Source organism: Rhinatrema bivittatum, chromosome 4, assembly GCF_901001135.1.
Source record: "Rhinatrema bivittatum chromosome 4, aRhiBiv1.1, whole genome shotgun sequence".
Lineage (NCBI taxonomy): Eukaryota > Metazoa > Chordata > Amphibia > Gymnophiona > Rhinatrematidae > Rhinatrema > Rhinatrema bivittatum.
Window position 1 is genome coordinate 99064708 of NC_042618.1, and position 25290 is coordinate 99089997.

The 25290-nt window shown below is 41.0% G+C and overlaps 1 protein-coding gene across 1 annotated transcript in view; it reads left to right on the top strand.

The window, feature by feature from the left end:
- Positions 1-25290, top strand: part of SEC23A (Sec23 homolog A, coat complex II component) — a 308648-nt gene that overhangs the window by 75433 nt on the left and 207925 nt on the right. The window contains exon 9 of the mRNA XM_029598498.1: positions 17883-17998. Within this exon, the coding sequence (XP_029454358.1) occupies positions 17883-17998 (116 nt within the window). The remainder of the gene's footprint in view (positions 1-17882; positions 17999-25290) is intronic.

Below are 25290 nucleotides of genomic sequence, written 5' to 3' on the forward strand. Positions count from 1 at the left end.
AGAAGGAGTTACTCTTTGAAAGCTCCCCATCAAGTAACCCTGGTGACAGATGCCTCCACCAGAGGAGGGGGAGCTTAGCACAGGATCTTTTCAAACTCAGGGCACCTGGTCTCTCGAAGAAAGTCTGTTTCAAATCAACCTACTGGAGTTAAGATTTATTTATTTATTTATTTTTTGATTTTTATATACCGATCTTCTTGCATGGGATACAAATCAAACCGGTTTACAGTGAAACAATAACCTCGCATGAAAGTGTTACATAGAACATGAAACATTAAATAAACTTTGAATAAAACATTAGGAATATAGAACATTAGGTAACATTACAATAAATTAAATTATATTAAATATAATATAGTATTAGACAATGGATAGCATTGAGCAGTTGGGGCTAGATCGGGCCAAATATAAGCAGATGCAGAAAGAACGAAATACATGGTACTTGCTAAGTGAGGTGCAGTAACATAGAGATGTGTGAAAAATGGAACTGCCCTTCAAGCCACTTATATTCTGGGAATCTCCAATACATTGGCAGATCGTCTCAGGAGAGTATTTAATCCACACAAGTGGTCTCTACAGAAATCAATTGCCAACAGACTCTGACTCATGGGGGTCAGCAATCAGTAGATCTATTCACCACAGAACAAAACAGGAAGCTACATCAGTTTTGTTAAATTCTTTCCAGTGATCTCAGACTAGTAGGATGTTGTTTTTCTCCTCAACTGGTGACAAGCCACACGTATGCTTTTCTATCAATACCATTGATCACCAAAACAATACAGAAGCTACACCAGGATCACACTTAACTGATTCTCATGGCTCCAGTGTGGCCCAGACAGATATGCCCTACAACTTCCCAACAGTCCTTCTGTACATCATAAGAACATAAGATCATGCCATACTGGGTCAGACCAAGGGTCCATCAAGCCCAGCATCCTGTTTCCAACAGTGGCCAAAACAGGCCATAAGAACCTGGCAAGTACCCAAAAACTAAGTCTATTCCATGTTACTGTTGCTAGTAACAGCAGTGGCCATTTTCTAAGTCAACTTAATAGCAGGTAATGGACTTCTCCTCCAAGAACTTATACAATCCTTTTTTAAACACAGCTACACTAACTGCACTAACCACATTCTCTGGCAACAAATTCCAGAGTTTAATTGTGCGTTGAGTGAAAAAGAACTTTCTCCGATTTAGTTTTAAATGTGCCACATGCTAACTTCATGGAGTGCTCCTTAGTCTTTCTATTATCTGAAAGAGTAAATAACCGATTCACATTTACCCGTTCTAGACCTCTCAAGATTTTAAACACCTCTATCATATCCCTCCTCAGCCGTCTCTTCTCCAAGCTGAAAAGTCCTAAACTCTTTAGTCTTTCCTCATAGGGGAGCTGTTCCACTCCCTTTATCATTTTGGTCGCCCTTCTCTGTACCTTCTCCATCGCAACTATATCATTTTGAGACCAGAATTGTATGCTGTATTCAAGGTGCGGTCTCACCATGGAGCAATACAGAGGCATTATGACATTTTCTGTTTTATTCACCATTCCCTTTCTAATAATTCCTAACATTCTGTTTGCTTTTTTGACTGCCGCAGCACACTGAACCGATGATTTCAATGTGTTATCCACTATGATGCCTAGATTTTTTTCTTGGGTGGTAGCTCCTAATATGGAACCTAACATTGTGTAACTATAGCATGGGTTATATTTCCCTATATGCATCACCTTGCACTTGTCCACATTAAATTTCATCTGCCATTTTGATGCCCAATTTTCCAGCCTCACAAGGTCTTCCTGCAATTTATCACAATCTGCTTGTGATTTAATTACTCTGAACAATTTTGTATCATCTGCAAATTTGATTACCTCACTTGTCGTATTTTTTCCAGATCATTTATAAATATATTGAAAAGTACAGGTCCCAATACAGATCCCTGAGGCACGCCACTTCCCACTCCCTTCCACTGAGAAAATTGTCCATTTAATTTTACTCTCTGTTTCCTGTCTTTTTGCCAGTTTGTAATCCACGAAAGGACATCGCTACCTATCCCATGATTTTTTACTTTTCCTAGAAACCTCTCATGAGGAACTTTGTCAAACGCCTTCTGAAAATCCAAATACACTACATCTACCAGTTCACCCTTATCCACGTTTATTAACTCCTTCAAAAAAGTAAAGCAGATTTGTGAGGCAAGACTTGCCTTGGATAAAGCCATTCTGACTTTGTTCCATTAAACCATGTCTTTCTATTTGTTCTGTGATTTTGATATTTAGAACACTTTCCACTATTTTTCCTGGCACTGAATTTAGGTTAACCGATCTGTATTTCCCCTGGAACCCTTTTTAAATATTGCGGTTACATTAGCCACCCTCCAGTCTTCAGGTACAATGGATGATTTTAATGATAGGTTACAAATTTTTACTAATAGGTCTGAAATTTTATTTTTTAGTTCCTTCAAAACCCTGGGGTGTATATCCTGTCCAGGTGATTTACTAATCTTCCGTTTGTCAATCAGGCCTACAATATCTTCTAAGTTCACTGTGATTTGGTTCAGTCCATCTGAATCATTACCCATGAAAACCTTCTCTGGTACCTCCCCAACATCCTCTTCAGTAAACACCGAAGCAAAGAAATGTATTTAATCTTTCCGCTATGGCCTTATATTCTCTAAGTGACCCTTTAACCCCTCGATCATCTAACGGTCCAACTGACTCCCTCACAGGCTTTCTGCTTCGGATATATTTAAAAACGTTTTTACTGTGAGTTTTTGCCTCTACGGCCAACTTCTTTTCAAATTCTCTCTTAGCCTGTCTTATCAATGTCTTACATTTAACTTGCCAACGCTTATGCATTATCCTAATTTCTTCTGTTGGATCCTTCTTCCAATTTTTGAATGAAGATCTTTTGGCTAAAATAGCATCTTTCACCTCCCCTTTTAACCATGCCGGTAATCGTTTTGCCTTCTTTCCACCTTTCTTAATGTGTGGAATACATCTGATCTGTGCTTCTAGGATGGTATTTTTTAACAATGACCACGCATCTTGCACACTTTTTACCTTTGTAGCTGCTCCTTTCAGTTTTTTTCTAACTATTTTTCTCATTTTATCAAAGTTTCCCTTTTGAAAGTTTAGCACGAGAGCCGTGGATTTGCTTACTGTCCCCCTTCCAGTCATTAATTCAAATTTGATCATCATATGATCACTATTGCCAAGCAGCCCCACCACCGTTACCTCTGTCACCAAATCCTGTACTCCACTGAGAATTAGATCTAAAATTGCTCCCTCTCTTGTCTGTTCCTGAACCAATTGCTCCATAAAGCTGTCATTTATTCTATCCAGGAACTTTATCTCTCTAGCATGTCTTGATGAAACATTTACCCAGTAAATATTGGGGTTATTGTTCCGATAATGAGACTGCTGAGATGCCACGTTCATGTTTGAACTGGTAACCTCCATGTTTGAGATAAGTAGCTTTTCATTTTTATTATTATTAGACTTTAAAAATTGCCTCATTATTATTTTCAGGTTAAGACTCTTGTGATAGGGTTGTTCGTATGCCCCTGAAGAAGAGTTTTGCGAAACACTGGCCGTGTTGGGCTTTTTTCATAAAAATATTTAAGAATCTTTTTGCCAAGTTCTCTAAGGATCAGGGACATTTTATAAAAAATATAAAAAGCAAAAAAACTTTTTTTGGAATAAAATAAACATATGAAGGTGAATGATTAAAAGACTGATTGGTGTCTGAGATACACAATGTCAGGCTTGCTGACACCTTCATACAGGTGGGTTTAAATTAAAAACATTACTTTGTGCCCTTCATTATCAAAGGTAATTGAAATCTCCCATTCCCTGTACGTACCAGGATCAATCCAGACAGTAGGGTTATGTCTCCCTTCCAGCAGGTGGAGTCAGAGGTCAAAGTTCTAAGCACCTTCCATACCCCAGGGTGCCTCCTGCGATCCTCCAGTATTCCTCTGACTCCAGCAGGTGAAGGAAGACATCCCCTGCGGTCCTGTTACTTTGGTCAGCTGAGTAAATTTACCTTTATTTGTTGTGAAGGGAGTTTTTTGTCCCTGGCTGATCTTTGACTAGATCTTCTTATGTTTAAAAAAAAAAAAAAGAATTTAGAATTAATTTGATGCTGTGTCTGTTGGCCTTGACACCCGGAAGACTTTAATTATTCCCGGGCAAAGAGGGGATTTACCGGTGGGCCGGTCCCTCCCCCTTTCAGTGCCAGAGAAGTTTAAATGCCTCTGAAGGGAGCTTAGAGATTTTTTGTTGATTTCCAGGGAGGTTTCATTCCCCTGAAGAGAAAGCTCCATTAACTGTATAGCAGTTTAAAAAAAACCAAAACAAAACTGTTAAGTTCAAGGCAAATTTTAATATTGGGAAGGACACAAGACAAATTTATTTCAAGCCTTTCTTTTTTTCAGAGCTGCTTATTAATTTTTTTTTTTGTTATGCCATGCGGTTGTCGCTGTTCTGCCTGTGGAGAGCCGGCAGCACTGCTCTCCAGAGACAGTCTGTGCTTTCGCTGCGTTTCTGGCGGCGAAGGGCCATCTGAGCTTCCTTTTACTGGCAGAAAACGGCAGTTGCTGCGTACGCGCAATTTAAATGCTTCACAGTTGATTTCCTTACCTATAATGGCCCCGTCTCCGAATCGCGGGGCAGCGGCGGCCATTTTGAATTTAAACGACGATCGCATTGGCTCGCAGTGAGACGGAGGGGAGCACATTGAATGTTTATCACCTCCTATTTTAGCCCCAGAGCACTCTAGTTTGAACGAAAATGATAATATTCAACCTTCTTTACCCCCGGGGGGGGGGGGGTAATTAAAGCAGCCATTTTCATCACAATTTATTTTGCTTATGCATAAGGCATATTTGGAGGCTACAGCAGATACAGAAGGTAATCAGCCACCCTCTGCTAAGATTCCTAAGCATGCAGAGGAACCTATGTCACATTTAATTTATATGGGTCAGGATCCTGACTTACAAGACCCACTTCTGGGATCATCAGCTGATATTATTGATGAAGAGGTTATGGGATCAGCGCTGGTGGAAGGGGATGATCCCCAAGTACTGCGATTGTTTCACAAAGAGGAGTTAGATCCTCTTATTCCTTTTGTACTAGAGGAACTGGCAATTCCAGCACCATAACTTGTAACGGATTCCACTCCTGGGGATCCTGTTCTCGCAGGGATTAGGGCTCTGCCTAAATCCTTTCCTTTTCATCCTAAGCTTTTCCAGTTGCTTACTAGAGAATGGGATTTCCCAGAAGCTGGTCTTAAGGTTACTAGAGCTATGGATAAACTTTATCCACTTCCACAAGAATTTTTGGATTTGTTAAAGGTTCCTCAGGTTGATTCTGCAGTTTCTGCTATTGCTAAGCACACCACAATTCCAGTAACTGGAGGCACTGCTCTAAAGGATTTTCAGGATAGAAAACTTGAGGTTCTTCTTAAGCGTATCTTTGAGGTATCCGCTTTAGGTGTTCGGGCGGCGGTGTGCAGTAGTCTAATGCAGAGGGCAACTCTTCGGTGGGTCCAACAGTTACTTACCTCTCAGGATTTGCCGTCAGCAGAACTTGAACAAGCCAATCGTTTAGAATCAGCAGTAGCATACACTGCTGATGCTTTATATGACTTGTTACGTACTTCGTCTCGTACTATGGCTTCTGCAGTTTATTTATTTATTTAAGTTTTTTTATATACCAACATTCAAGACGGTAGTCCCATCATGCTGGTTCACAAGAAACAGGGGTGCAATTATAACAAACTTTACAATTTGAACAATGGTGCAGAAAAGCAGTTACATATAACAAGGAAATCAATAACTTGGATTGAAAAGGAAAATGAAGATCAGATAATTATATATATGTATAAATAACATTGTAAGAGGTGGCTATTAACGCTATTACTAGCGGAGCGTGATGATTGATGGGAGTTACATAGTGTTGGAGTTAGGAAAGGCCTGCGTGAACAGCCACGTCTTGAGTCTTTTCTTGAATGTTGAGATGCTGGGTTCCATTCTAAGATCCGGGTTTCTGCAAGTTTCTGCAAGGAGGCTTCTTTGGCTTCGTCATTGGGCAGTTGACGCAACTTCCAAATCTCGCTTGGGTTCTTTTCCATTTAAAGGATCATTACTTTTTGGGAAAGAGTTAGAGCAGCTCATTAAAGATTTGGGAGATAATAAAGTTTATAAATTACCAGAGGATAAACCTCGTTCCTATCATTCGTTCAATTCCTTTAGAGGCCGTTTTCGGGGCCAGAGAAGATTCAATACTGGTAGAATTCCATCTTTTTCTACACGTCAACAGCTTTCAAGGGCTCAGGTTTGGGCCCATTCCTTTCGTGGGAGACGGCCTCTCCGTTCTAACAGCTCCCAAACTTTTCCATCCTCCAAATCTCCACAATGAAGGTGCGCTGGCCCATTCCTTGGTGCTAGAAATAGGAGGATGTCTCTCACGTTTTCACAGGGAATGGGTTAAAATTACCTCAGACAATTGGGTCCTCAATATTATAAAACAAGGCTACGCTTTGGATTTTGCACGCCCATTAAAGGATCTGTTTCTAGTATCTCCAAGCGGTTCTCTTCTAAAGCAGCAACTTGTTCGTCAAACCTTACATCGGTTGCAGGATCTAGGAGCTATTGTTCCGGTTCCTCTGTCCCAATATCGAACCGGTCGTTACTCCATTTATTTCATTGTTCCCAAAAAAGAAGGAACATTTCGTCCAATATTAGACTTGAAGGAAGTAAACAAGTCACTTCGGGTTCCTCGTTTCCGTATGGAGACCTTGAGATCAGTCATTACGGCCGTCCACAAAAACGAATTTTTGGCTTTAGATCTGTCAGAAGCTTATCTACATATACCAATTCAAGAATCCCACCAGAGATATCTTCGTTTCATGGTATTGGGCGAACACTATCAGTTTCGGGCTCTTCCATTCGGTCTAGCAACTACGCACTCAGATGAGAAGGGATATTGGTTCATCCCTATCTCGACGATTGGCTCATTCGAGCGAAGTCAAAGACTCTTTGCAAACTAGCTATCCAAAAGGTTCTGCATCTTCTTCATATACTTGGTTGGGTAGTCAACTTCAAGAAAAGTCATCTAGTACCGACGCAAGTTTTGCAGTTTCTGGGTGCTCGATTCGATACGGCTGTGGGAAAGGTTTTTCTTCCACGTCCGTCGGCTTTTGGATCTAAATTTACCCACGGTATGGGATTATTTACAGGTTCTTGGTTCTATGGCATCTACTCTGGAAATGGTCCCCTGGGCTTTTGCACATCTAAGACCTTTGCAAAGGGTGTTGCTTTCCAGGTGGGACCCCAAGTCAGAGGAGTTCTATCTTCCTCTATCCCTTCTGGAGCCGGTTCGGTCCAGTTTAAATTGGTGGTTGGTACCGCGTCACTTGCAGGAAGGAATGGACCTGGAGCCTCCTCAGTGGATATTAGTGACAACGGATGCCAGCTTTTTCGGTTGGGGAGCTGTATGCCAGTCACATTCGACACAAGGTCGGTGGACAGCTTCACAAGCCAAGTGGCCCATCAATCGTTTGGAATCCAGAGCGGTACGACTAGCACTCCGCAGATTTCTACCACTTATTCAATATCAGTCTGTGAGGGTTCTCTCCGACAATGCCATGACGGTAGCGTACATCAACAGGGAAGGCGGCACAAAAAGTCGCTCCGTCGCCATAGAAGCAGACATGCTAATGACCTGGGCCGAATCTCATCTATGCCGTGTAGCGGCATCGCACATATCAGGAGTAGACAATGTTCAAGCAGACTTCCTCAGTCGTCACTATCTAGATCCCGGAGAGTGGGAACTTTCCTGGGAGGCAATGAACATTCTCATTCAAAGATGGGGGACACCCAGGTTAGATCTGAAGGCTACCCTTGTCAATACGAAAGCGGCTCGGTTCTACAGTCGAAGGAGAGAACATGGAGCGCAAGGGGTGGATGCCTTGGTTCTACCTTGGCCCAAAGACATCCTTCTTTATGTGTTTCCACCATGGCCACTAATAGGAAAAGTCGTGAGACTATTAGAATCCCACGAAGGTCCGGTGATTCTCGTCGCTCCAGAATGCCCTCGCAGACCATGGTATGCGGATCTCATCAATTTAGCGATCGACGGTCCCATCCGCCTAGGCCACCTCAACAACCTCCTTCGACAGGGTCCAGTATATTTCGACCAGGCGTTTCACTTTTGTCTAGCGGCCTGGCTTATGAAAGGAGGCAATTAAAAAAGAAAGGCTATCCAGATTCAGTCATCACCACCATGCTTAGTTCGAGAAAACCTTCTACTTCTCTCACCTATGTTAAAGTATGGAAGGTATTTGATGCTTGGTGTAGTAAGTCTGGTTTGTCTTCGCGCAGAGCTACAGTTGTAGACATTTTGGCTTTTTTACAAGACGGTTTAAAAAAGGGTCTGGCTTACAAGTGAACCCCTTAAGCGAATAACTTTGAAGGACTTAACTCTCAAGGCAGTATTTCTTGTATCAATTTGTTCTGCTAGACGCATTTCAGAAATTCAGGCATTGTCTTGCCTTGAGCCTTTCTTGAGAATTTCAGATTCAGGTATATCATTGCGCACAGTACCATCCTTTTTACCCAAAGTGGTTTCCTCTTTTCATCTCAATCAATCTGTTGAATTGCCAGCCTTCCCAGATTTGGATAAATCTTCTTCTCAATCACGAGACTTAAAAAGACTTGATGTCCGCTGAGTGCTTTTACGTTATTTAGAGATCACTAATGTCTTTCGTCTTTTTGACCACCTTTTTGTTCTATGGAGCGGCCCTAAGAAGGGCTATCAAGCGTCTAAGGCTACCATTGCACGGTGGTTGAAGGAAGCCATTGCTTCGGCATACATTTGTAATGGTCGCCCAGTTCCTGATGGTCTCAAGGCGCATTCAATACGCTCTCAGGCTGCGTCTTGGGCCGAGAGTCGTTGTGTTTCACCTCAAGAAATTTGTAGAGCGGCGACTTGGAAATCTTTGCACACTTTTGCCAAACATTATCGTTTGGACGTTCGCGTTCCAGACGTCAACTCTTTCGGCAGTAGTGTGCTGAAGGCGGGACTCTCCGGATCCCACCCCATTTAGGGCAGTTTTGGTACATCCCTACTGTCTGGACTGATCCTGTTATGTACAGAGAAAGGAAAATTAGTTCTTACCTGGTAATTTTCGTTCCTGTAGTACCAAGAATCAGTCCAGACGCCCGCCCAGTTTTTTTCCGGAGAGTTCGCTATTAAATACTGTTAATTTCTTATTTTGATTTCCTTTTTATATTTTTCCTATGCAATGATTTAAGAAGCTCTGAATATTGTTACGTTATTTTTTTCAGGTTATGTATTTGTTCTATGCATATATATAGTTGATCTAGTCATTGATTATCCTTATTCATGAGTTTCTGCTTTGTTATTCAAAATACTGGAGGATCGCAGGAGGCACCATGAGATATGGGAGGTGCTTAGAACTTTGACCTCTGACTCCACCTGCTGGAAGGGAGACATAACCCTACTGTCTGGACTGATCCTTGGTACTACAGGAACGAAAATTATCAGGTAAGAACTAATTTTCCTTTATTACCGCACTACCAATTTGGTTAGCTTCCCTAATTTCTCTTAGCATTTCACTGTACGTCTCACCATCTTGACCAGGTGGACGGTAGTATACCCCTATCACTATAGTCTTCCCCGACACACAAGGGATTTCTACCCATAAAGATTTGATTGTGCATTTAGTCTCACGCAAGATGTTTATCCTGTTGGACTTTATGCCATCCTGGATATAAAGTGCTACACAGTCTCCCGGGTACTTCTCTGTCATTGCGATATAATTTGTACCCGATATAGCACTGTCCTATTGGTTGTCCTCCTTCCACCAGTCTAACTTCAGTTAGTCAGCCAGAGTGACTTACTGCTCTCTTGATTAACAAATGTTGGTACCTAATCAAACCAAATCACACTACCTTAACACCTTTCCAAGATGAGTAACTGAACTGAACTTTTCAACCTTTTTACTTAGGTATACTCTGCTCCTAGCTTATTTCTAGCTTCTGGCTAATTTTTTTTTTTTTGTTTTTAATATACAACCACTAACTTCTGCTTATTTGCTACCTTACTGACTATTAAAAGCACAAACACACTAAATAATATTTCCAAATGGTTAACTTCGCCCCAATACTTTTAAAAAAGAAAATTTCCCAAGCAAAAACTTACTGATTCCTTTCAGCCACCAGCAAGGTGATCCTCTCCTCTCAGTGCTCCCACTGACCCTATTTTGTTAACTCAGGACGAATGGATGCTGTATCATCCCAAACTCCAAGCCATTGACCTGACAGCCTAGATGTTGAGCACTCTGTAATCGCAGACCTCAATTTACCAGCAGATATTGTAGACATATTAATATCGTCTAGAAAGCCTCAACTAAGAGGAATTATGCCTTCAAATGGAACAGATATTCCAAATGGTGCCAACAGAATGCTTTGGACCTGTTCTCCTGCAAACCCAAGCTTTTGCTAAAGTACTTGCTTCACCTTTCTGGTTCAGATCTCACGACTTCTTTGATGAGAGTACACCTCAGTGCCATAGCATACCATGTTTTGATGGACAGTAAACCAATTTCTACTCATCCATTAATATATAGATTTATGAAGGGTCCATTGCATATCAAACCTTTGGTACTAAAACTGGGACTTGAATATTGTCCTTTCTCAACTAAGGAAACCTCCTTTTGAATCATTGGCGTTAGCTTCACTCAAGTTCATGACATGGAAAGTACTGTTCCTTGTGGCAGTCACATCAGCCAGATGAGTCAGAAAACTCTAAAACTTCATTCGCTATCCTCCATACATGCAATTTTTCTACAATAGGGTGGTCCTTTGTACTTGCTCGAAGTTTCTGCCAGACATCGTCTCTGCTTTTCATATCAGTCAAACTATCGAACTGCCTATTTTCTTTCCAAGACCTAATGTGCATGAAGGAGAGAAAAATCCCTTCATTCCTTGGACTGCAAAAGAACCTTAAGACGGTAACTTTTAAAACCAGCACCTGCATACCCACATGCATGCATATGTGGGCACGAGCACACTATGCTGAATTTTAAATTGCCCATGCAAGTGCTTGCATATAATATAAAATACACTTAGCATGTGTACTTGTTCCTAATTTTAAGTGGTTATGTGGGGAAACGTTATTCACATATCTTTCTTTAGGACTTGTCAGCTTTTACACACACAAGTGAGCACATTTTAAAACAAAAAACTCCTTAGCTCTTTCCCTAGTTACGTTTTTGGCATTTTTTTGAGTTTCATTTTCTTCTCTGACCCTGCTGAGCCAGCTGATGCTTTTTCCTGACATGACTATTGCCAGCAAGCAATTCAGCCGCATCTAGGTAGCTCAGACTGTCTAAAGGGAAATTTATTTGTTTTATTTATTTATTTATTTATTTAAAGTCTTTTATATACCGAAGAATAGCAGTCTGCCTTCTCTCCGGTTTACAGTATAACAACTTGATACAGGTAAATAACTTGATACAGATAACGAACATAAAACGGGTATCATATTAACTAGACATATATTAACTAGACATAACGGAAACATCGTAGAAAGGTTTGAGGGAAACAATTCTAACTATGTATAAATATTGTCTAATCAGGGTATAACGGGTGCTGATACATAATTCCAAGAAAAACAGGGTAAAGTCAGTTAGTCTCTGGTGTGTATGTTTGATGTATGCTAGCCAACATCATCAGTGAAAGTCTGTCTGAATATCCATGTTTTGAGTTCTTTTTTGAAGGATTTTATGTCTCTGAGTGAACTTAAGTAGTCTGGTAGGGAGTTCCATGCTTTTGGTCCTACGATGGAGAAGGCTCTGTTCCTTGTGTTGGAGTGCTTAGCTGATGGTAGAGAAGGTATGGCTAGGCGCAGTTTGCTTGAGGTTCTTGTCTGCGTTGCGGTTTGTGAGTTTGGAGCATGTTATCGAGGATGGTGTTATCTGGTCTGTAAATCGCGTTGTATAGGATAGTTAGGGTTTTGAACTTTATTCTTTGTTCGACCGGTAGCCAGTGAAGGCTCTTCAGAACAGGGGTTATGTGATCTGACTTTTTTTTGCCGGTTAGAACTCTAGCAGCAGCATTCTGTAACAGTTGGAGTGGTTTTATGGTAGATTTGGGAAGACCAATTAGTAGTGAGTTGCAGTAATCGAGGCTGGTAAAGATGAGAGATTGCAGAACGGTTCTGAAATCTTGTTGGTGTAGTAGGGGCTTGAGGTGTTTCAGTATGTGGAGTTTATGGAAGCCGTCTTTTGTTTTCATTGCGATGTTTTTTTTTTAAGTTTAGTTCGGAGTCAATCCAAATTCCGAGGTCCTTTGTATTATTCTTCGGTTGAATGTTAGAGTTGCCAACTTGTAAGGAGGGTAATGGGGTTATTTGGCCTGTGTTTCTATCGAAGAGTATGCATTCTGTTTTGTCCATGTTGAGGCATAGTTTGAGTTGGTTCAGCTTGTTTCTGATTGCGAAAAGGTGGTTGGCAGTTAGTCTCAATGTGTCTTCGATCGTTGAGGTTATTGGGATAAGGAGCTGAATATCGTCGGCGTACATATAAAATGATATGCCTAGACTTGCGATTAGTTGGCAGAGTGGGAGTAAGTATATATTAAAGAGGGTGGCTGAGAGGGCAGACCCTTGTGGTACTCCTGTGTCGAGGGGGAGGGGATCAGAGGAGTTGTTGTTAAATGTGACTTTAAAGAACCTGTCTTTTAGGAAAGAAGTGAACCAGGCAAGGGTTTTGCCAGTAAGGCCTATGTTAGCAAGGCTTGATATCAGGCTTTTGTGGTCAACGGTGTCGAAGGCCGCCGAGAGGTCAAGTAGTATCAGTAGGTATCTTAGTTTATTGTCAATGCCTCTTGTTATTTTGTTTGATATATTGTTTTGATTTCGCTTCATCGGTATTCCTTAGCATGTTCAAGAAGGAGCTTCAGGTTCTGTCCCAAGTGCAAACGGAATACACAGAAAACCTTATGAGGGTCAGTGATGGACATGTCTAGCCACAATAATTTGGCTGGTGCATCTGCAGAAGGATGTCACCCAGAGCAGTTTGGACTCTCTCCCCACCTTCCCCCAAGTCAGTGCTATTATATAACTGAGGGGTTAGTGAAACTGCAGGAACTATCCCTTTCTAGAAAGCTTTAGAAGACTTGATCTATATGGCACTGAGTGCAGTCATAACCTATATATATGACTGGTGAACTGATGTCTTCTGAGAACTGCTATTTCAGTTAAACAATTTTGTTTAATGTAAAATTAGTTTCTGGGTGTTGAATGGTAAGTGATTACACCTCTTTTTTGTGATTACACTTTTTTTTATGGAAGTTTTATTGTACAAAAAAGTAGAATAAAATCTGACACGAATGCAGTCTCATTTGTAATGAGTATCGCTTGACAAAGTAAGAGAATTCTGGATGTTTGGACTCTCGCTTTAATACATGAGATGGCATGATTCTTTTATGAATATTGTTGCATTTATATAAGGGAGCAGCACTTTCCAGCTAAATGTTCTTCATTGTATAACACCAAACTATACTATAGAGGCAGAAAACAAATTCTTGCTACAGTTATTTTCTCCAGTTTTGAAGGTGTCTTGGTACCATGTAGCTGTTTTTCCCTTCATCTTCCTATTGAGTCCCCTAAGAACTCCCATGGAAAAATGGGATTTTTTTTATAGACTTAGCAGAGAGTGTGATTGTCGCCAGGTTGACAAGAATTTTGTGGTTTTAGCTGTCTGAAATGGCCCTTCCTCAATGCGGTTAAGTCATTCTGCACTGCATGCTTATTCTTAGCTGCATTAGGAGGAGTCATTGTTGGGGAAGAAAAATAATATACTTACATATCATGCAGGGAGTTGAAAATGTCATTTTTAATGGAAAAAGTACTCCTAGAAAGAGCATGCACAAATGTCTGTGGCTACTTTTGAACCCATGGCAAGTTTTAAAGCAAAAGGGTGTGTGTTCTTTCACTTGAAAATTGGTGCAACGTCCATGGGTTAAAGTTACCTGCGGACTTTATCCCATTGCAGACAATTTGAAAATTGCCCCCTTAGGGGTAGATTTTAATACCTACGCGCACGCATCCATCCATGTGCACATGTGCTACCCGGCGCGCACACATGGACGCGCAATTTTATAACATGTGGCATGCAAATGTTGTTGATTATTTGTGAAACTCAATAAAAAAAACAAAACGTAAATATATATAAAATCGGGGGTTGGTGCGCGCAAGGGGGTGCACAATTGTGCAACTTGCACTCGCCGAAACCCGTGGCCTTCCCCCATTCCAACTTCCCAACCCCTTAATCTAACCTTCCTACCCCTTCCCCTAACCTATCCCTCCCCAGCCCTATCCTTAACTCCCCCCCCCCCCTGACCTTTGTTTTACCTTCTGCGCTGTGCCGGGAGCCTCTGACCATGCCCCCCAGACTGCCCTGCCCCTTTTTTGAAGCCCCGGGACACATGCGTGTGGTCGGGCCTTTCTAAAATAGGCCCGGCACGCTTAAGGCCTCCTACGCGTGTAAATCCTTTTAAAATCAGGGACTAAATATATCAAAATACAACCCTGTCCCCTGTCACCAAACACACATTACGCATTAATGGTTTTGAGGGAAGATTCCTATGTCTTAGGGGGGACCTTTTACCTCTATATTAAGGCTTTTTGAAAATTGCCCATTCTGTTTGCGGATAAAATTCATAATTCCCTTGGGGGCAGGCTTAGGGCAGGGAGTGAAACCCACCCAGTTTAGCATTTTCAGAATTAAGCATGTTTTGTAAGGAAAAGGGTATCAGAAAAAGCAAGTGCAGATCTCTTCGGGTGGTTTTTCCCTAGGCAATATTCAAAAGGAAAGTATGCACACGTTCACTTTGAGAATTGTGCAATTTCATAGGTAAAAGTACCTGCAGACTCTGCATTAAAATGAAGTTTTGAAAAGAATCCCCAAAATATATTTTGCTGAATGAGGCACCCTGTTCTCAAAGGAGGTGGCTGACAAAATAAAAGCTAAAAGAACAGCATTCAAAAAATATAAAGGATCCCAAAGGGAGGAGCACAAAGAAGAATATATGGTACAACTGAGAGAGACGAAGAAAGTAATCAAGACGGCAAAATGTCAAGCGGAAGTAAGGATTGCCAAAGAGATAAAGAGAGGTATCTGAAAAATGTTTTGTCACATCAGAGAAAGGAGAAAAGTTCAAAATGGTATAGTGAAATTGAAAGGTGAAAAGGATCAATGTGTAGAGAGAGACGAAGAAATGGCAGAAATATTAAATGAATACTTCAGTTCGGTGTTCACTAAAGAGGACCCAGGAGAAGGACCATCACTAGTTAGCAAGAAACTGGAGGGGATTGGAGTAAATGTAACTCCGTTTACAGTGGAGAATGTGTGGGAAGAGCTGGGGAAACTGAAAGTGGACAAAGCCATAGGGCCCGATGAGATTCATCCCAGGATACTGAGGGAGCTCAGAGACGTGCTGTCGGGACCGCTGTGTGATCTGTTCAATAGATCCCTAGAAACAGGAGTGGTGCCAAGTGATTGGAGAAGAGCGGTGGTGGTCCCGCTTCACAAGAATGGGAGCAGAGAGGAGGCTAGTAACTATAGGCCGGTTAGCCTCACCTCAGTGGTGGTAAAAGTAATGGAGACGCTGCTGAAAGAGAGAATAGTGAACTATCTACAGTCGGGAGAATTGCTGGACCAGAGGCAGCATGGATTCACCAGGGGAAGATCCTTAAAGAAAAATCTGATTGACTTTTTCGACTGGGTGACTAGGGAGTTGGATCAAAGAAGAGCACTTGACGTCATCTACTTGGATTTCAGCAAGGCTTTTGATACGGTCCCGCACAGGAGGCTGGTGAATAAAATGAGAAGCTTAGGAGTGAGTGCCGAGGTGGTGGCCTGGATTGCAAACTGGTTGACAGACAGAAGACAATGTATGATGATAAATGGAACTTACTCTGAAGAGAGAGCAGTGTTAAGCAGAGTGCCGCAAGGATCGGTGTTGGGACCGGTCCTGTTCAATATCTATGTGAGCGACATAGCGGACAGGATAGAAGGTAAGGTTTGTCTGTTTGCGGATGACACTAAGATCTGCAACAGAGTGGACACACCGGAAGGAGTGGAGAGAATGAGACGGGATTTAAAGAAGATATGGCAGCTGAGATTCAATGCCAAGAAGTGCAGAGTCATGCATATGGGGGTGTGGAAATCCGGAAGAACTGTATTCGATGGGGGGTGAAGGGCTGATGTGCACGGAGCAGGAGAGAGACTTTGGGGTGATAGTGTCTAAAGATCTGAAGACGGCGAAGCAGTGTGACAAGGCGATAGCTAAAGCCAGAAGAATGCTGGGCTGCATAGAGAGAGGAATATCAAGTAAGAAAAGGGAAGTGATGATACCCTTGTACAGGTCCTTGGTGAGGCCTCACCTGGAGCACTGTGCTCAGTTCTGGAGACCGTATCTCAGAAGAGACATAGACAGGATGTAGGCGGTCCAGAGAAGGGCGACCAAAAAGGTGGAGGGTCTTAATCGAATGACTTATGAGGAGAGATTGAAGAATCTAAATATGTACACCCTGGAGGAAAGAAGGAGCAGAAGTGATATGATACAGACTTTCAGATACTTGAAAGGTTTTAATGATCCAAAGATAACGACAAACCTTTTCCTATGGAAAAAAATCAGTAGAACCAGGGGTCACGATTTAAAACTCCAGGGAGGAAGACTCAGAACCAATGTCAGGAAGTATTTCTTCACGGAGAGGGTGGTGGATGCCTGGAATGACCTTCCGGAGGAAGTGGTGAAGACCAAAATTGTAAAGTACTTCAAAGGGGCGTGGGATAAGCTCTGTGGATCCATAAAGTCTGGAGGATGTGAATGAAGAGTGGGTGGCTCACAGGAACAATGGCTACTACCTGGTGATAATACCCTTATTCAATAAACATACACACGGTTAATGCGACTCCAACATTGCTCTAAGCTTCAGCAGCAATGAGGAAATGTGGAAAAAAGGATTTGCATTCACAAAAAAGTGGGGAGTAGCTTGCTACCCCAAACCAAATAAGCTAATACTTCACTTTCAATGCATGATACTTCACTTTCAATGCATATCCAGCATAGCTCTCTGCTTCAACGGCAAGGGAGCAAGACTGATACTTCACTTTCAATGCAAAGCCAGCATGGCTCTCTGCTTCAACGGCAGGGGAGCAAGACTGATACTTCACTTTCAATGCATAGCCAGCATGGTTCTCTGCTTCAAAGGTAGGGGGAATGAAGAAAGGTGGATCTATATTCAAGCAACAATCAACAAGGACTGAATTACATAGTCTGGATAAACAGATAAGCATGGGTGTAGCTTGCTTATTGCGGTGGTTAATACCCCTAACTAATTAAGCTATTTCACTTAGATGCAGTTCCAACACTGCTCTCTACATTAATGGCGGGGGTGGAAGAGAAATAGAATAAAAAAGGTTACTAAGAGCCAAGAGAAACATAAGTATGTGAGAGAAAAAAAAAGTGTGAAAGCTTGCTGGGCAGACTGGATGGGCCGTTTGGTTGTCTTCTGCCGTCATTTCTCTGTTTCTATGTTTCTATGTTCTAAGTACTGAAGTATTGACACCTCATGCACGCTATATAATATCTTGTGGATAGGAAGTGGTGTATATTCCCTGTCTGAACACCTTTAAAAGAAGTAAGATGGTTCTGAATGGTAAAATCTATGGAGAGTTAGAAAGTATATATTAAGTAGGGACATTATGATTGTCAATTTTAAAGTGTAAAAATGTGTAAATACAAATGTATACTGTTTTTAATGTTTTTGGGGTTTTTTTTTTATGTTTAGCATTTTGAAGCTCTTGCTAATCGTGCAGCTACAACTGGTCATGTTATTGACATCTATGCCTGTGCATTAGACCAGACTGGTCTTCTGGAGATGAAGTGCTGTCCCAACTATACAGGGTAATGCCATTAAACTTGTTTCAAATCCTAATTCTAACATCATGTTGCTTTTACATCTAAGTTTTCTCAGCTAGGAAGTTTTACATACGATAATAAAAATAAAATCCAAGATTGGAGGGAGAGCGTGTACAGGGGTTCTCTCCCTGGACCTCCTCTGCATTTGCCTGCATCAGAAGATGCCTTTTTGGTGAAGTTATCGAAGGCATCCCAGAGGATATAACACTGGTGTGCCGCCAGCAATACACCAAAGAGGCACACCCTTGGGTCTAGGAATTTGATTTCTCTCTTCAAATTTGCTGATCAATTCTGAAAAGATGGGGAAGAAGAAAAAAGGTAATGTTAGGATGTGCTCATCTGTGCCTGCGCCACCCCTCTTAATTCTCAATTTACATTGGAAGCTTTGTTTTCAAAGTCCACTCACTTTGGGTCTTAATGAACCTGAGTCTGACTTTGTTCCAAGTGAGACAGCTGTCTCTCTAAGTCCTGATGGCCTGATACCACCACGGGTTTCTAACTTATTATAGGTGGGAATTGGGACTAGAAATGTGGAAATTGATCTGCATTCCCCTCTCCTTCTCCGTGACAGGGAATACCCATTGGCTGGAGAATTTGAGTCCTCTACTCCTACAAGTTTGGAAATGTCAGGTTTCGATGGAGAAGCATGTAGCAGTCAGTCTAAATGCTTTATAGACAGCTTTAACTAGACTTGAAAAATCTTTCTCTTCGAATTGACTCATTATTGGGTTCTTGAGGGTTTGACTATCCAAGCAAACGAGCACACTCAGATAATAAAAGAGCAGGGCGAACAACTTATGGTAATTAGAGATAAATGAACTGGATTGTATGAAACTAAGGATTAAGGATAATCAGTTATTACATAAAAAATGGGAAACTATTCTAGAAGGTTAAATTTGAGCTTCTTAAACTTTCCTAAATGTCCTAGAATTCCTTCTTTGGAGATGTTGAAAATTGTATCTGGATTTCCTGAAAATGCCTACGGAAACTATCCCATTGCAATCTAAATCATATTATTTGTCTGTTAAAATGTTTTCTTCTGGCCCAGATGTGGGTACAAAAGAAATTCTGATTCTTTTGACCTTTCAATTTCCTTGGAGTAGTCTGATTCTGTAATTAAGGAGAGCTACTCTTCTATTTACGTATATCCAAGAGTCTGATAAATAATGGATATTAAGGCTGTTTTTTCACGTTAAAGATTTTTCTCTTTTTAAGGGGAAGAAAATCTCATTATTCCATGATAGGGAAACTAAGCAGTGTAGGAATCTGTTTTTTTTAATTGCTTGCTTTTGGGCCACTTACTGAAATTTCCTTGTAAGTTTATAGTGAAGTTTCAGGGATTTAGATATGTTTTTTGATCCTATTCACCACCATGACAGTTTCCTATTCCAGTGAGTTTTGGTACTCTCATATAATAGTATTGATGACAATTTGGTTCAATGTAAACCGATGTGCTTTTTGAATTGAATGACGGTATAAAAAAGCAAATAAATAAAAACAATACTTGGATCAGACATTATAATATTGTAATTGACATTTCTTTATAGTTTTTTCTTTTTATATTCTCCCCTAATGAGGTCTAAATAGCAGTAGGTTGGGGTTTGTTTTTTTTGTGATATTGTATGTTTTATGTTATATAATTGGATCTCTCTGGTTTTCCTTAATCAAAGATCTCTTGAGTGTTTTTTGTTTTTTAAAATTAACAAAGAGAATTATAAATAAAACCCAATATGATAGCAGTTTGCTTTATATCTAACAGCCATTTTTGGTTACACATATAGTTGAGTGTATCAGTTGAAGAGGAAGTTTTGAGTTGCACAAATTCACAAATTATTTATAGTTCTTTGAGTTTGTTAGTAAGAAGTATACTAATACAAAAAAAAATTAGCTTTTGCAAGTTTGAGGATAACAAGATGAGCAATTCCCTCTACCCAAACTTATGATGTGCAAGTTATGAAAGTTGATACCAGTAGCGATGTATTACAAAGCATTACAAAGCATTTATGAAATCCACATCTGTGGGCACTGTTTAGTGTTTTGCTGGCAGTGATACAGTAAAAGGTCTCTCTTAAAATACTTATTCCATAGTATGGAAATATTCCAGTGTTTGTCACTGTGAAAAATAAGAGATGTCATAATATTTGATTCATCAAGCTGTTTGAAAATTTTGGGGTGTTTTATGATGTTCTTATGATCCAGTTATTTAATTTGACATTTGTATAGCATCCTTTTATACAGAAATGGCTCATCCAGTTTGCCCAGCAAAACTTTTCAGGGGTGTAACTGCTGCTCTGTGCAGGTTAGGGACCTATTGAATGGTAGGGATTCATTGAGTCTGCATGTAATTTGTTGTAAAGAGCTAACTTTTTTTTTTTAAGTTGGGTATTTCAGGCAATGGAGATAAAGAAACTTTCCTACAATCACAATGAGTGGCAGTGGCAGAATCAGGGTTTGAACCTAGGTCTCCTGGTTCTCAGTCTGATTCTAACCACTAGGCCGCTGAGGACAAATGTGGCTGTTCAAAAAACACAGTTTTGTAAGCGTCAGCCAAACAGATTTATGACTATGGTTATAAATTTAGATAACTAGTTATTATTTATTACCACACAGGTGTCAAATGTTGATGGTTTTAACAGTAACTAGGTTTCTTAGCTTTTTTTTTTCTCTGGCAGACCTGGCAATTTGTAAGGTCACAAAATTGCAGAAAATGGAGAAATTTGGTCTTGCCTGTTAATTTCCGTTCCCTGAATCCTAGTGCAGTCCAGATGTGTAGGTTTATACCACTTTGCCAGCAGATGGAGACAGAATACAACTTTTCCAATGAGGTCATCACTGGTGTTCGTAGTTCGTAGTTCAGCACAGTGAGCCTCTAGTATACTTTTGACTAAGCAATGGAGTAGCTAAAACTGACACTTTATTAAAACTATCAAACATTCTTCAAACACAACAAGAAAGAACTTCTAAGGGAAATAAACCTCTTTGCATTCCAGCAAGACAGAAAGGAAAACAAGGAGCAGAAATAGATTCAGATATAAGAACATAAGAAAATGCCATACTGGGTCAGACCAAGGGTCCATCAAGCCCAGCATCCTGTTTCCAACAGTGGCCATTCCAGGCCATAAGAACCTGGCAAGTACCCAAAAGATATGCCTTGATTCCTCCTTAATACGGTGAAGCAATACAAGCATGACCTTTCTGTGACAACCTGTTCTCAAACAAGAACAAGTAATTTATTTCTTCTGATTTGATTTTCTAGCATGTTCTAACACAATTGACATGCTTATTTTATCACCAGGATGAGTTTGTTGAAGCAATTTATTATTTTTTAAAAATGTTTATTATATTTTATTTGTTTTACATGGTTTTATATTGTTTTTATAGTGTTATTTTTAATTGATTAAAATGTTATGTTCTTTTCTTTTACTAACTGGGTAACATGTTTTTTTAGCGGGATAAAAATTGTAATAAATGAAATGAAAGCATTAACTGTAGATGTTGACTTCCCAGCGGGTCCTGGACTGGTCTAGCAATACTCAAAGAAAGGAAATTAACAGGTATGACTAAATAATGTCTTTGTTCTCATCCTGATAGTCTAGACCAGACATGTGGGAAGTTTTCAAGCCTATTGTAATGCTGGTGGGAGGAAGACAGGGCTACCTTGAGCGTCTGCCCCAAAAGCTGCATCTGCTTTAGCATGTACGTCCATTCTGTAATACTTAGTAAAGGAATGCTAGAATAACCAAATGGCAGCCTTACAAATCTCTTACAGAGTAACCATAATTGTCTCTGCCCATGAAGAAGCCTGAGCCCTTATCAAATGAGCATGAAGACACTCTAGAACTTGCATGCTCTTTAGCAAGTAAGCTGAAGAGATTGTCTCTTTGATCCAGTGGGCCATTGAGTATTTGGAAGCTGCTTCTCCCTTACAAGGATTGTTGAAGACAAAAAACCCCTCTTGGACTTTTTATAGGAAAGTCACCTTTTAAATACCAGTGGAGGCCTTGGCAAATATACTAGAAGTACAGAGACATATCCTTGCTAAGACAATCCTTCCGCTTTAATGAATGCTGGAAGAATTTGTCTGGTTCAGATGAAAATATATTTATTTATTTATTTTATTTATTTAACACTTTTCTATACCGACCTTCATGCTTAGATGACCATATCAGATCGGTTTACATCGAACAGGGGGAACTGTGACATAAACAGTAAAAAAAATAGTGAATTGAATCGGAAGAACAAAGTTACATCTAACAAGGTAGCTAAACTTGGGAGCATAGACAGCTGGAAACAAAGGCTTAGGAACGCAGTAAACTAATAGTGTAAATAGTAGTATAATAGAGTATAAAATGTGATACTTTAGGCAAAAAGGACTACACTGGCTGTCCCTGATGAAAAAAACTAGTTTCTTAGCATCTAGTCAGATGAATCCAGAACAAGTGGGTTATGCACCTCTACCAGCAGATGGAGCAAACTGACGTCACAGTACATATATACCCCTGCAGCGACAGCCTGCCAATATTCTCCGTTTCCAGCAGATGGTGGATGTGTATTTCCCTACTGGGGATTGCTTTATTTTGAAAAAGGAGAATTAAGGATATTAGATTTGCCCCCTCTCTTGCAATGATACCAAAAGATACCTCCCCCAGTTGAGAATTCCTGAGGTGATTTCCTGGGCCCTCAGATGAGTGCCTTGGTCCGGTAGCTGGTTTTTCAGCCAGCATGGGCTTAGCTACTTAAGCAGCTGAAAGGCAGCAGGTGCAGGAAGCTGAGAGTGGCGGTGAGGGCATATGCCCTCTCCCCCCTGCAGCCAGAGACTGTCATTGTACTCAACCAAATAAGACTTCCTGTGTGCCTGAAGTCGAAGGGGTGAGTCCCCCAGGATCCGATTCCATGGCTTATATTGGGCAGATTGATCTGAAGGATCGAGTGCCACAGAGGGATGGTGCTCTTGGTTGCTCCAGATTGGCCCAGAAGACCCTGGTATGCGGATTTGCGGCGGATCCTGGGGGACTGACCCCTTCGACTTCAGGCACACAGGAAGTCACGGTCCAGTTATTCATGAAGATTCAACTCTGTTTTGTTTTACAGTATGGCCCTTGAGGGGGTTCGATTGCTGAAACATGGATACTCAGTGGCAGTAATTTCCACTTTGCTTAGAACTAGAAAGTTCTCTACTTCCTTTGCCTGTGTGCAAGTTTGGTGAGTGTTTGAGGCCTGGTATGGGGATCGAGGTACTCTTCCTCATTCGGTCAAGATCCCCTCTCATTTTGGAATTTTTGCAGGATGGCTTGAATAAAGATTTGGCCCTTAATTCCTTAAAGGTACAAGTAGCGGCCCTCGCCTATTTCACGGACCAAGTGGATGGAGGTTCCTTGTCAGCTCATCCTGATTTGGCCCATTTCCTGAAAGGAGTGAAACATCTTTGTCCTCCCTTGTGGTTTCTGGTACCCTTATGGAGTCTTAATTTGTTCTCTGATTTCTTAGCAGGTCCTACATTTAGACCGATGTATAACTTGTCCTTGCAGTTACTAACCTTGAAAACTGTGTTTCTTGTGGCAATTTGTTCTGTGCGGAGAGTTTCCAAGCTGCAGGCCTTGTCTTGCCGGGAGCCCTTCTTCCGGGTGACTCCAGGGGCAATGCAGTTCCTTCTTTTTTAACGAAGGTGGTCACTGAGTTTCACTTGAAATAGTCCATCTCCCTACCGTCTCTGGACAGAGAGAGAGAGACATAGGGGAGTATCATCTGTTATGACCCTTGGATGTCAAGAGTCATATCCAGGGGCAGATTGGCCTATCGGGGGATCGGGCATCCCCCGGTGGGCTAGTCGTTCTGGTCACGTGGTCTGCTGAGTGTGGCTGCGACAGAGCTGCGCTCAGCAGACCACAGGGTATCTCCTGGGCCGGTTTCGCTGAAAATCCCCGGGCCAATCTTTTCCTGGAATCCGCCCCTGGATGAGACTGACAGTGAAATGCTAAGAGAAATTAGGGAAGCTAACCAAATTGGTAGTGCGATAATAATGGGAGACTTCAATTGCCCCAATATTGACTGGGTAAATGTATCATCGGGACACGTTAGAGAGATAAAGTTCCTGGATGGAATAAATGATAGCTTTATGGAGTAATTGGTTCAGGAACCAATGAGAGAGGGAGCAATTTTAGATCTAATTCTCAGTGGAGAACAGGATTTGGTGAGAGAGGTAATGGTGGTGGGGCCGCTTGGCAAAAGTGATCATAATATGATCAAATTTGATTTAATGACTAGAAGGGGGACAGTAAGCAAATCCACGGTTCTCGTGCTAAACTTTCAAAAGGGAAACTTTGATAAAATGAGAAAAATAGTTAGAAAAAAACTGAAAGGAGCAGCTACAAAAGTAAAAAGTGTGCAAGAGGTGTGGTCATTGTTAAAAAAAACAAAACAAAAAAACAACCATTCTAGAAGCACAATCCAGATGTATTCCACACATTAAGAAAGGTGGAAAGAAGGCAAAACAATTACCCACATGGTTAAAAGGGGAGGTGAAAGAAGCTATTTTAGCCAAAAGATCTTCATTCAAAAATTGGAAGAAGGAGCTAACAGAAGAAAATAAGATAATGCATAAACTTTGGCAAGTTAAATGTAAGACATTGATAAGACAGGCTAAGAGAGAATTTGAAAAGAAGTTGGCCGTAGAGGCAAAAACTCACAGTAAAAACGTTTTAAAATATATCCGAAGCAGAAAGCCTGTGAGGGAGTCAGTTGGACCGTTAGATGATCGAGGGGTTAAAGGGGCACTTAGAGAAGATAAGGCCATCGTGGAAAGATTAAATGATTTCTTTTCTTCTGGGTTTACTGAAGAGGATGTTGGGGAGGTACCCATACTGGAGAAGGTTTTCATGGGTAATAATTCAGATGGACTGAACCAAATCACTGTGAACCTAGAAGATATGGCAGACCTGATTGACAAACTGAAGAGTAGTAAATCACCTGGACCGGATGGTATGCACCCCAGAGTTCTGAAGGAACTAAAAAATGAAATTTCAGACCTATTAGTAAAAATTTGTAATCTGTCATTAAAATCATCCATTGTACCTGAAGACTGGAGGATAGCTAATTTAACCCCCATATTTAAAAAGGGCTCCAGGGGCGATCCGGGAAACTACAGACTGGTTAGCCTGACTTCAGTGCCGGGAAAAATAGTGGAAAGTATTCTAAACATCAAAATCACAGAACATATAGAAAGACATGGTTTAATGAAACAAAGTCAGCATGGCTTTACCCAAGGCAAGTCTTGCCTC